Source organism: Mus pahari, chromosome 6, assembly GCF_900095145.1.
Source record: "Mus pahari chromosome 6, PAHARI_EIJ_v1.1, whole genome shotgun sequence".
NCBI lineage: Eukaryota > Metazoa > Chordata > Mammalia > Rodentia > Muridae > Mus > Mus pahari.
This window is the reverse complement of record NC_034595.1, coordinates 945,080-957,290: the sequence shown is the minus strand read 5'-3', so window position 1 is coordinate 957,290 and position 12,211 is coordinate 945,080. Positions and strand designations below refer to the sequence as shown.

General features: G+C 51.5%; 1 protein-coding gene across 1 annotated transcript; it reads right to left on the bottom strand.

The window, feature by feature from the left end:
* Positions 1–1,032: 1,032 nt before the first annotated feature.
* Positions 1,033–3,136, bottom strand: Foxe1 (forkhead box E1). Its single transcript, XM_021201235.2, has one exon. It carries the CDS (start codon positions 2,605–2,607, stop codon positions 1,492–1,494), a length of 1,116 nt encoding a protein of 371 aa, XP_021056894.1. The 5' UTR covers positions 2,608–3,136; the 3' UTR covers positions 1,033–1,491.
* Between the last annotated feature and the right edge of the window lie 9,075 nt (positions 3,137–12,211).

The window sequence follows — 12,211 nt, the reverse complement described above, 5'->3', positions numbered from 1 at the left end:
CACACACACACACACACACAGAGAGAGAGAGAGAGAGAGAGAGAGAGAGAGAGAATGAATCACCAATGCTTTCATGACATCTTTTCACAGTCTCTCCCTTCTTTACCAAGCTCTAAATACACAGAAAGAGGCCACATTTCTCTTGTCCAAGTTCACTTGCTCAGATATTATTATTATTATTATTATTATTATTATTATTATTATTAAATCAGTCTACCTAGAAACTCTGGTCTGTTTGAAGGAGGGGAGTGGAGCCCCTCCTCAGCGCTAGATAGTTTTGTTCTAAAATCAAAACTTCTCAAGAGAAAGATGAAGACATGTTGGATTTTTTTTCCTCCGACGTTGAATTCTAATTTCTGTGAACCTGCTGCCTAAAACAAACAAGATAGGGAATGAAATTAAAAAAACATTTTTTAAAAGAAAAAAGATCGCTTTGTTAATCATCCAATCTGTTATTATTTTTCCTTTCCCTCGGAAGCAGGAGTGCGCAGGAAACAGGACAAACAGCTCCAGTTAAGGAAAGTCTCCCCACCTACATTCTCCTTACCAGAAAATCAGATTTTTCATTGGGTGGTCACTGCTGCAGAATGACCAACACCTCTCTCTCTCTCTCTCTCTCTCTCTCTCTCTCTCTCTCTCTCTCTAAAAAATCAATAATTAGGGCACAGTCTCTACTTGGAGTCAGTCCTAGGAGTTTGGGTAAAATACTTGCCAATGATCTGTTCCCATTCCTGGATGGCTTTTGGACATTAGTGGCTACTGGGAAGCCCTGGGTGGCTCACCAATGCTGCCAAATATGGAAGGCAGGCACCTAAGATAATGGGAGGGGGGGTTAAAAATAAGAGGGTAGAAACACACAGTTCTGTATGGCAGACTAAACGTCAGGTGTTGAGGCTGGATCACACCGAAGAATTCTCAGTTATGATGGAGACCCAGGCTTGTGTGGCTCTCCGAGGCAGAGAAAACTAGCCCAGCTGAACCGTACTATTTTTTTTTAAAGCAATTCTTTTTGCAAACTTGTTCTCATTTGAATTATAAAGACACTGTCCGAGCCTTTTATTGGGGTAGTCAAAAGTACAAGAGGCAAGCACGTAAAAAGCCCGAGTTTGGCGCTGCATAGCACACGGTGAGGTCGGACGACTCCACCACGGTTCAGGATCCTAGATTCTGGCGTACACAGCTCAGCAACTCTCCACCCTTTACAGCCTAGGGCCCTCCCTAGTAGAACGGCAGAAAGGCATGCTCTTTGGAGCTTCGCACCATCGAGGGTCCCTTGTGTCGGGCCAAACGCGGCTGTGCCCTCCCTACGTGTCCGCCCATGTCCAAAGCAAATCGGGTCTGTGAACAGTGCAAGACACCGAGCCTCCGCGGCCCTCCGGGGAATCCTAGCACGTGAGTCCGATACACTTTTTAGTCCTGTCCTCCGGTTCCGGGGGATTTACATCTTTCAGAACGTCCCGGAGTCAGTGAGGTTTCGTGCCTACCCCTGACTCACATGGCAGACACGAACCGATCCACCGCGCCGGGGTAGGCGGTAGCGTGGCGGGAGTGGTAGGCACCGCCACCACCGGCTCCGAGTTGCCCACCGGGATTGTAGCAGGGCCCCAGCGCCGCTCCGAACTGGCCCGGCGACGTGCGGCCGTAGAAGTCCACGGTAGCCTCCACGCCGCCACTGCCTCCTCCCGCGGGGGGCGAGGCCGGTCCGGCCAGGCGGCCCGCAGCAGCGGCGAAGAGCGCACTGCTCGCCCCTTGCGGGTACGCGCCGTCGGGACCCGCGTAGGCGGCGGCATAGGCAGCGGGGTTGACGGGCCGCGCTCCGGTGCACACAGCCGGCTGGAAGCTCCCTGTGCCCGCCGCGCCCGCCGCAGCCGCAAAGGCGCACGAGCCGCCGGCCGCTGACGGCGAGGGGCCCAGATCGGGGCTGAGCGGCCGCTCGGGAACCAAGCCGAAGACCCGACAGGGCCCCGGCGACGCGGCGGGGTAGTAGACCGGCGGGGGCGCGGCGAGCGGTGGCGCGTAGCCCGCATAGACGGCGCCCGGGTAAGCCGGCCTCGCGGCGGGCACGGCGCCCGGGAAGATGGCGGCGGCGGCAGCGGCGGCGGCAGCGGCTGCGTCGTGCATGTAGGCCGGGTAGGTGGACAGGTCCGAGCGCTTGAAGCGCTTGCGGCGGCGCAGGAAGCTGCCGCTCTCGAACATGTCCTCGGCGTTGGGGTCGAGCGCCCAGTAATTGCCCTTGCCCGGGCGGCCCGCCTCGCGCGGGATCTTGAGGAAGCAGTCGTTGAGGGTGAGGTTGTGGCGGATGCTGTTCTGCCACTTCTTGGGGTTGTCGCGGTAGAACGGGAAGCGCTCGGTGATGAACTTGTAGATGCCGCCCAAAGTCAGGCGGCGCTCGGGCGCGTGCGCGATGGCCATAGCGATGAGCGCGATGTAGCTGTAGGGCGGCTTCCCCCGCTGCAGGGGGCGCTTGCGTCGCCGTCCTCCCGCGCCGCGACCCGCCGCCTCCGCCGGGACCCCCGCGCCCGCCGCCGCTGCCTCACCGCGCTCTTCCTTCACGGCTGCCAGCGACTCGGGCTGCGGCGGGGGAGGCGGCGCGCTCTCGGCCGTCATGGCGCCGCGGTCCCCCCGTGCCCCCCGTCGTTTGCAGCTGCGGACGGCCGCGCCGGCCCGGATCGCGATCCCCCGGGAGCCGACGCCGGGGCTTTGCAGCTGGCACCGAGAGCGCTAAGGGCAGGGGACTTCGGAGTCTGGAGCGCTGGGTCCACCGACGGCTCCTGTAGGGCACCGGCCAGAGGGTCTTTGGTGCCAGGTGGTCGGGGGTCCGGACGTGGTTTGGAGGCCGGGGTGGCGGCAGCTGTTTGGGAGTCCCTGCGGGTCCGAGGATGACCGTCGAGGCGGTGCGCGTAGAGGAAGCTGCGGGCTGGGGTCTCGTGCCAGGGCCGTCAGTGGGGGCACCGTACACCCCTGTGGGGGCCGCCCATGCCGCACCCCTACGGTGAAGGTACAGCCCAAGCGGAGGACAGAGAGGTGAGGCGGGCGAGCGGGCCGGGCCAGGTGGCGAGCAAGTGCTCGGCTCTGCGGCCCTGGATTCCCGCCCGGAGTCTCGCGGGCGAGAAGCTCTCCTGCACACACCTGGGCCAGCTCCTCCCTCCGCTGGCTTCTCCTCCTTAAAGGCTCCAGCAAACGCGGGGCGTAGCCGCTTCCCTGCCCGCCCCCCGACTGCCCCCTCCCCCCCCCGCGACTGGCACACCTCCCCAGGTAGCGGCTGGAGCCCCACAACGTCAGAGCGGGGAGGGCGCCTGGAGATGCGGGGGCTGGTCCCCTCTGCGCGCCAAGCGGGAGACTGAGGCTCCAGGACTCCAGGAGCTCGTCCCAGCGCTCCTGAATTAGGATCTGTCTTTGCGAAAAGTTGTGTCTCGCGTGGAAAGGGTGCTCACGGCATTTTCTTGTTCAGAGGGTAAGAACTGGACTAAGGTGGGGCGCGTTTAATTCTTGGGATGCTTTCCAAACCCAGGTTTAGGCTACCTGGCCCAATCTCTGGTGCGATTCATTTTCAGACAAGGATTCCCAAGTCCACAGCAACTTCGCTGTCCTCCGGTGCCTGCAGCCTGCGGCTGTTTTAGAACGCGCTTCTCTGCTCGTGGTGAGGTAGTGCCACAGGGAGTCGCTTTACCAGGTTCCTGGGCTGTCCCGAGGTTTTGTATCTCAAGAGGTGTTTAGGGGAAGCCTCACGGTCCTTAGGTGGCTTGGGACCCTTCTCTATATGCAGGAGAATGCCTGGTTAGCCAAGTTGGCTCCTGCTCTCTAGCAGTCGCCCCCTCTCAATCCCTCCACTACTGCGGGGCCAGAGTGGGCCAGCCGCCTCTAGAGGTCTAAGAGTGAAGACTTGGGGGAGGATGCTGCAGTCAGTGCACAACTCTACTGGTGTATGCGCGCGCGCGCGCGCGCGTGTGCGTGTGTGCGTGTGTGTGTGTGTGTGTGTGTGTGTGTGTAGACTGTTCCAAAATGTCCGATATCTGCCTTCCTCTGGCAGAATTCGGTGCTAGAGAGGGACTCCCAGCAGCGCAGCCCCACCTGCCTGGTTCGCTTTTTGACCACTTTTGGGACTGGTTACGTTCCCAACTCAGGAATCTTAAGATTCTCAAGATGAAGCCAGTACCTTTCTTGGGCATGGGAATTGTGGTAGGCGCCTGACTGGAAAGAGACACACTGTGGAGGGTTCAGGTCTAAAGTGGGTGGCCCGACCTTCTGGTTTTATTGCTTTCTTCTTCAGTGAACACTGGGAGGCTGCCTTATGAAAAAAGAGGCAGAGAGCACGGATCCTCTCTCCCGCAGACTTGCTTGAAGACCTTCCCCAGCAGGAGCGTGCCCTTGAATGTAGAGGGGCTTTCAGCTTGCTGGGGGCCCTCGCTGCACCAGGGCTCAAGCAACACACACACACACACACACACACACACACACACACACACACACACACAAAATGTAAAAAATAAAAAGTCACTAATAAAGATGTTAGAACTACGGCTTTATGCCTGGAACTTGCTCCACTATTGGAAGCTGCTTCTTTCTTTGATTTTATGGTTTTTTTTTTTCCTTTTCTACGCTCTGAAGCATGTATTATTTAATTTGAATTCCACTCCTGTGGTGTCTTACTGGAAGATCTGGGTCTTAATAAATGCATAATTGCTGTCTTCCTTACTTCCAAAATGTGAGTAGTGGGTCGACTGTTTTGTATGAGTTGTCTGACGATTGATCGTTATAGTTTGCTGTAATGACTGTCTACGACTTTCTGGTCACTCCCCTGAGGACCTCTGACTCTGGCTAGAATCCTCCAGGCCCCAGAGGTCTCTGGTCCTACAACCCCATTCTTCCAGTACCTCAACCTCCAGGGATTAGAATTCTCAAGATCACAACTACCAGGTTTGATGGGGTGGTGGGTGGTGGGTGGGGAAGAGTCCTGAATTTTACTGCATACAATTTTATTCAGGTAATGTACTCCTACACCCCATAGGGTGAGGGTTCTACTCATGATGCAAAATTCTGACAAAGCCTACCCATTTGAATCAAAGCAATATAAACATTCCTTTCCACCCCTCCCCCCCCCGTTGTTTTGAGCAGAGGTAGGTTGGTAATGGTCAAGTTTCATTGGCAAGTGCTTGAATGGTAAGGGGGGGGATGAAAAATCTAGCAGAAGTGGGGGTCGGAGGCAGATCGCAGGCAGGCCAATTTATTTCCTTCTAGTGTTCAAGTGTTCCCAGCAACCCCAGGAAAACTTGCTCCGGTAATGGTGTGTGTGTGTGTGTGTGTGTGTGTGTGTGTGTGTTGTGTTTGGGTTATTGGGGTGTCACAGAAGGCCTGTAAGTCTTCTGCAACAATTGGAAGCTCTGAAGAGGTTGAAAATGAAATCCAAGGCTCATGGAAAATTCCTCCATATTCCTTGACTCAGGTATCTCTGCCTGCAGAAGCAGAGATAACCGGCCATCTGCCTAAGGTCCTTGGGGGTTAGAGCTGGAGAAGGGCCTGACCAACCCAGGACCATGGGTTGAGAGGCTATAGACCTCTGGCTCTTACTCTAGCTGGGTGACCTCTTAGTCGTGTCTTCCCCCTGACCCTTCTTTTAGCCCTTCTCATTCACTCAGCAGTCACAGAAGCCGCTTGCACAGCTCAGAGGGCACAGCCACCACCATCAGGGTAATTTTAGGGGAGAATGCTGGGCTCACTGGGTTGTATGGCTCCAGAGAACACTGCTCTCAAACCAAACCAAACCAAACCAGCTCAGTGTGGTTGGTTGTAACAACTCTAGATCACTTATCCTTGGCCCAGCACCTGGGAGCCAGCCTGGGCACTTCTGAGGCCTCAGTTTTCCCTTGGGTGTGAAATGGAGGTGCTTTCTCCTCAGTGTAGAGAAGATGAAGTGGGTACTGAGCCCTGCAGTCATTTTCTTATCTTTTACGTTGTTTTCAGGTTGAAACAAGGGTGCAGAGGAAAGACCAAAAGTTCTAGCTTGTGCCACTTGTGGGCAGAGGTGAGATGCCCTTGTTGGAGAAGCACTAAGTAGTTTTCTGTGGCCTAGCTGGGGTTTTGTATTTCCACGGGGCGGCGGGGGGGGGGGGATCCCAATGTGCAGGAACCCCGCGGGCTCCTAGAGTAGTGTGGGGATCTTGGAGCTGACTTAGAAAAGCTTTCTCCCAGCCCATTCACTTAAATAGTGTAAATAGAATTATCATTCCGGAGGGAGCTGGAGAAACGAACTGAGGTCCAGGGGCCAGACTTGCCACCGGCTTAAGGAAGCTCCTTTAACTTTGGGTGCCTCCAGCCACAGGACCTGGGGCATTTGAACTCTCCAGAGCGGATTCCCAGAGCAGAAGCCCTAGCTCTGCAGCGCCGTGAAGAAGGCGGCTCAGAGCATTGAGCCCGGGCTCTCTCCGCACAGCCCGGACTGTCTGTGTCAGAGGCGGACCCAGGCCTGGACCTTGAGGGCGCTCCCGCCCTAGGGTGGCGCTCCACGCTTTTGGCTCCTGTTGTTTCCACCCAGAACATCAAAGGCATCAGCTCCTTCACGCGCCGCGGGCTGGGGAGGGATAGGGTGGGGTGGACAGCTCCTTTTCAGTCTCTCTGGCCCGCACGCCAATTCGATTCCGATTCCGGAATTCTGGGCGCTCCATCTGCCTTTTGGTTCCTTGGGCTGGGACCGAGCTCCGAGCTCCGTGTAAATGCTCAGAAGAATCTAGGAGGCCCAGAATTTGCAGGGATGATCGCTCGTCTTTATTTTGGAGGAAATAAACTTAATTACTTAATTATAAGGCACCATAGAAAGGCGCTTCTTTAAGCTGGAGGTCTGCTCCCTGGACCCTGGCTCTTGTACCTATTCCCTCGGAAGTATAATTCTGATTGCAGTATTTAAGTGAATAAACAATCTCCTGGGATCCCCACACTACTTTGGGAGCCTAAGAGTTAAGGTCCCTGCACAGTGAGAGTCCAGTGGAAACAGGAAATCCCAGCTCGGTTACAAAAAACATTTTACTAATTATTTGATACTTCTTTGTGGGCATCTCACCTCCGGCCACAGGTGGCACAGGCTGGAAGTTTTGTCTTTTTTGCTAGGTTAGTTCCGCAGTCAGAGGTACAGAAAGATACTGCGATCTGCCTCCTTTCCTTGGGTTCTGGATGCCTCCAGCGATCTGATGGCCAGGGTGGTGTGGTGCCCTTTGCAGCTCTGTCCGGGGGGGGGGGTGGTGGAAAAGTGGCAGCTGGTAGCATGGGGTGCAGGGGTGGTGGTGGTGTTAGAAGGCTCAGGGTGGGGGGATGGGGGCGGTGTTAGAAGACCCAGGATGCCCTGAGAGTGGTGGAGGTGATGGTGGTGGTGCCTGCCTTTTGAGAGGTTTGTTTGTCTTTTGTTTCTGTCTATAGTCCTGGGAGGCCGTGTGTTGATCTCACCTTCAGTTATTTTGCCTGTCCTGATTCTTGACTTGGGGCAGAAAGAACAAAGCCAGTTGGTTCTCACAGCCTAAACCATCCACTCCCCTCCTGGAGGGGCAAGACCAGGGCAGGTGAGGGCCTACTCATCTGCCCAGGAGGGTGGTGGGGGTCCCTTTGCTCTGTGGAGAGGGAGGGACTCAGCCTACAAAGTACCAGAGTTTCCATGTGTCCAAGGCTTCAAACAGTCTTCTCCAGAGGGCATCTTCTGTCCTCGCACAAACTCTCTCCCAGGCAAAGTCAAGTGCTTAGCTGGGCCTGCCTTTCAGAGCCCTTCCCACACATCCACTTTCCAACTTTCTCTCTCCCCTGATCTTTGATCTTTCCTTCTTAAAAAATTTTTTTAATTGTTTTCTTCGAGACAGAGGCTCACAGATTCCAGGCTGGTCTTAAATTCACTATCTGAGGATGACTGGGGTCACAGGCACACCTGGGGTCCCCACCACACCTGGTTTATGCTGTGTTGGGGATCACCAACCAAGCTACATTCCCCAGCACTCTTCTTCCACAGGCTAAAGACAGCATTCTTAAAGAGCTCTGGAAAGTACAGACATAGAACCCCAATCCCACCAAATGCACGAGAAGGAAAAAACAAAACAAAACAAACATCCAGCCCCCAGCACCCCCAAACGAGCTGGGGCAGGCCTTCTCCAGGTAGACCCTAAGGACTCCCTGAAGGGGGAGATGGGATATTTAAATTCCTTCTGTTTTTTCCAGGCTACAGATGGGAATAACTTCATGCCACTAGGTGCCAGGTCACCAGCACACATGCATGCACACATGTGCACGCACATACCTATATCCTGTGTCTATTAGCCAGCAAGATAGGTCTCCAGGGCGCTGGGGGTGGGGCTACTTGGGGAGGCTGAGCTTGCCTTCCTAGTGTGGACATTGTACAGGAGTGAGGAAAGGTGGGAGAGTGGTATTGGGGTCCCTTTAGGTGTTGTGTGGTTCCTTCCCTTCCCTGAACCCTAGCCAGGCCAAATGCCCCAGAGGGTAGGACAAAGGATCTGCCAGAAGCAAGGACCTGGTAATTAGCTATGGGAGGAACCACAGTAACAATGGCCCCTGCTGTTTCTGAGTTTGTCACTTTCCCCTTTAAGGTTTTACCCTGTCCTAAATTAGCCACTGCATTCCTGTTTCTATTTGTGTCACCTTTGGGGCATTGGCCAGTCAGAGGTGATTGATGTCAGTTTTATCTGGTGATGAGCAAAAGGTTCAAGCACATGTAAGCGGCTCCACCTCTGTTGCTGTCCTAGCCCTCCTCCTCCTCCCTGGGGACTGGGTCTCCAGATCCTGTCACTCACAGTACTGGAGCAACCTGAACAAGAGCAGAAACAGAGGATCTGTTGGAAGAGGTGACAGGGAGCACCCTTCTCCCCACCATGCAGGCTTGGTCGAATTTTGTCAATGGCTTCAAGGCAAGCTGATTGGGCTGTGGCTAACCACGTGGAGGTGCTGATGCTGAGAGCTGACAGACCCAGAGCAGGAGGAAATCCCCAGGTAGGGAGACTGAGCCAAAACCAACAAGAAGACATTTGAAAACTGTAATGAAAACATTGTAACTTTACAGGAGACAAACCAAGAAGAAAATATCCCACCTGCCTGTTACTCAGCATTCATCTCGGTTCATTTTCGCCTCTGTGTTTGTTTTCATTCCTCTTTGTGTTTTGGTAGATACAAAGAACAGGAGGTTCACAGGGATGTCGCCATAGTGTACATATAACTCTGGGGTTTCTGCACACGGAGTATTTGCATTATTTTGTAAATATAAATACATGAAGCCTGTCTCTGTCTCTGTCTCTGTCTGTCTGTCTGTCTGTCTGTCTGTCTGTCTCTCTCTCTCTCTCTCTCTCTCTCTCTCTCTCTCTCTCTGTGTGTGTGTGTGTGTGTGTATGTGTGTGTGTGTAGGTCAGGGAATCAATCTTATCCCTTTGTTGTTGTCCACCTTGTGTTTTTGTGACAATGTTTCACTGAACCTAGAGCTCAATTATTAGGCCGGCTCCTGGGCTTTCCTGTCTCCATCTTTCCAGCACTGGGATGGCAAGTGCACACAACACACAGTTTTGTGCATTGGGAATTGGGGATTGAATTCAGGTCCTTATGCTTACAGGACGCATAAGCACTTCACCCAGTGAACTTTTACCCAGTCCCTCTACCTCATTTTTTTGTTTGTTTGTTTGTTTTGTTTTTTGTTTTGGTTTTTCCAGACTGGGTTTCTCTGTGTAGCTCTGGCTGTCCTGGAACTCACTTTGTAGACCAGGCTGGCCTCGAACTCAGAAATCCACCTGACTTTGCCTCCCAAGTGCTGGGATTAAAGGCATGAGGCACCACGCCCGGCTCCTCTATCTCTTTTAAAGCTAGGTTTTGCTATGGAATTGAAACTGGCCTCAAACTCACTAGGCACCCCAGGCTGGCCTTGAACTCATGATCATTTGGCCTCAGCTGAAGGAAATAGGCATCTGTGCTACCACGTCTGGCTCTCCCTTCTTTTTTTATTTGTAATTGTGAATGAAACTGTCTAGCATGCATCTATTAGTACTTGCATGGCATCTGGACTATGAGATCATTTCCAGTAGGTTTTTGATATAGGTCATGCCACCAGGAAAATGTTTGTACAAAGGACTTTTTATTTCTTTTGAAATATCCTTGATAGCAATTTCTGAGAACAAGATCTATGAGACCACAGACACTTTTACGGTTCTCTATATTAAAAACATTTTTTTTTTATTTTATGTGCCTTGGTGTTTTGGTCATCCCATTACTAACTGTAAGCAGCCATTGGTCTACTTTCATTGCCATAGAACTATTTGCATGTTATAGAATTGTATGGAATGAAATAGTGCAAGATCTTACTACTTTTCAATTAGTACAGATCATTTTGACACTCACTCATGTTGTGGTACCAAGTCCATTCACTTCCACTGACTTAAACGGTGCTCTCTTAGAAGAATCTGCCTCCAGTTGTAGCAAGGTGGGCTGTTTCCAGTTTTGTCTGTCACAAACAGAGCTGTATGAACATTTGTGTAGCATCTTTGTGTTGATACACGCTTTCATTACTCTTGGCATGTCCTCTGCTGAGGTATGCCAGTTTGCATTTTAAATAACTGTTAGGCCATTGTGCAGACTTTCATTTCCACCACAGTGTGCCGGAGTCCAGTTGTTCTGTCTCCCCACCGACACACTGCATGCTCAGTTTTTTCTTTTTTTTTGTTAAGTATTTTATTGCCAGGCAGTGGTAGCATGCACCTTTAATCCCAGCACTCAGGAGGCAGAGGCAGGCTGAGCTCTGAGAGTTTGAGGTCAGCCTGGTATATGGAGCAAGTTTCAGGATGGCCAGGGCTATTCAGAGAAACCCTGCCTCCAAAAACAAAAACAAACAAAATATTTTTTAAAAAAATAATTCTGTGTAGGTTGGGTGCTTTACCTGATGGTATATCTGTGCACTATGTTCATCCAGTACCCTTGAAGACCATAAGAGGGCTTGCATTCCCTGGGACTGACGTTTCAGATGGCTGTGTTACAATTGGCTCACAGTATTGAAAATTGAACCCCAGTCCTCTGCAAGAGCAGCCAGAGCTCTTAACCACCGAGCCCTGGCTCCATCCCCAGATTAATTATTATCTTAATTTTATTATATCATTCAGTGACAGGATAAAGGAATGCAGGATGACCTATGTATGGAATGGAGCTTTCTGAGCAGCAGAGGGTTCATGTTACTCCACAGCTTCTTATAAACATCTTACGTTAGAGCAATCCATTCATTACACTTGTGGAGCCTATGTGGATACATTTATTAGTCAAAATTTATAGTATTCAGGGGGGTTTATTCTGTGTTATATAGTACTATGTGTTTTTTTTCTTTTTTGAGAAATCCATAATGTAATATAGTTCTTCTTGAGGGGCTGGAGAGATGCTTATTGGCTAAGAGCACTTATTATTATTTCAGAGGCTCTAAGTACAGTTCCCAGCAACACAAACTTGGGCTAAGCTAGGGAACGAATGCTCTAATACTTGAGCCTGTGGAGGGCATTTAACATTCAGGCTGGATCATCACTAAGTTTTGAAACTAACTTCTTTCTTCTTTTTGAAGAGTTTTTTAGTTGTTTGAGTCCATTCCATTTTCGTAGGGTTTGGAGAAACTTACTAACTTTTCAAAACAATGCAACATACTACAGGCTGGGGAGGTGGCTCAGTGGTTAGGGGTACACAGCAGGCTGGGGAGGTGGCTCGGTGGTTAGGGGTACACACTGCTCTTGCAGAGGACTGGACTTTGGTTCCAGCACCCATGTCGGGTGGCTTACACTACCTGTAATTCCAGCTCCAGGGGACCTGACTCCTCCCCTGGCTCACGTGCACTGGCACACACCCATAGACACATATGCATGCACATACACTTTTAAAATTTTTAAAAATTAAATTACTACATAATTTTGGGTACTTAGTTTTCATTTCTATTCATCCCTAAAGTGTTTACAATTTTCCTTGTGGACTCTTTGGCTCTTGCTTGATTAGGAGAATACTGCTTAGTTGTCACATATCTTTAATTTTATAAATTTTCTTTTTGCTGGCATCTAATTTTATTCTATGTGAGTCACAGACTAGGTTTTGTATGATTTCAATCCTTTAAAATATATTGGTGCCTTTAGTGTTAGTTGTCCCTCCCCATTTAACCCCCTCTAGATTTCTCTCTCTCTCTCTCTCTCTCTCTCTCTCTCTCTCTCTCTCTCTCTCTCTC

Bases quoted from the DNA above. Each gene is read 5' to 3' on its own strand.
- Foxe1 (XM_021201235.2), bottom strand. From the start codon at position 2,607: ATGACGGCCGAGAGCGCGCCGCCTCCCCCGCCGCAGCCCGAGTCGCTG.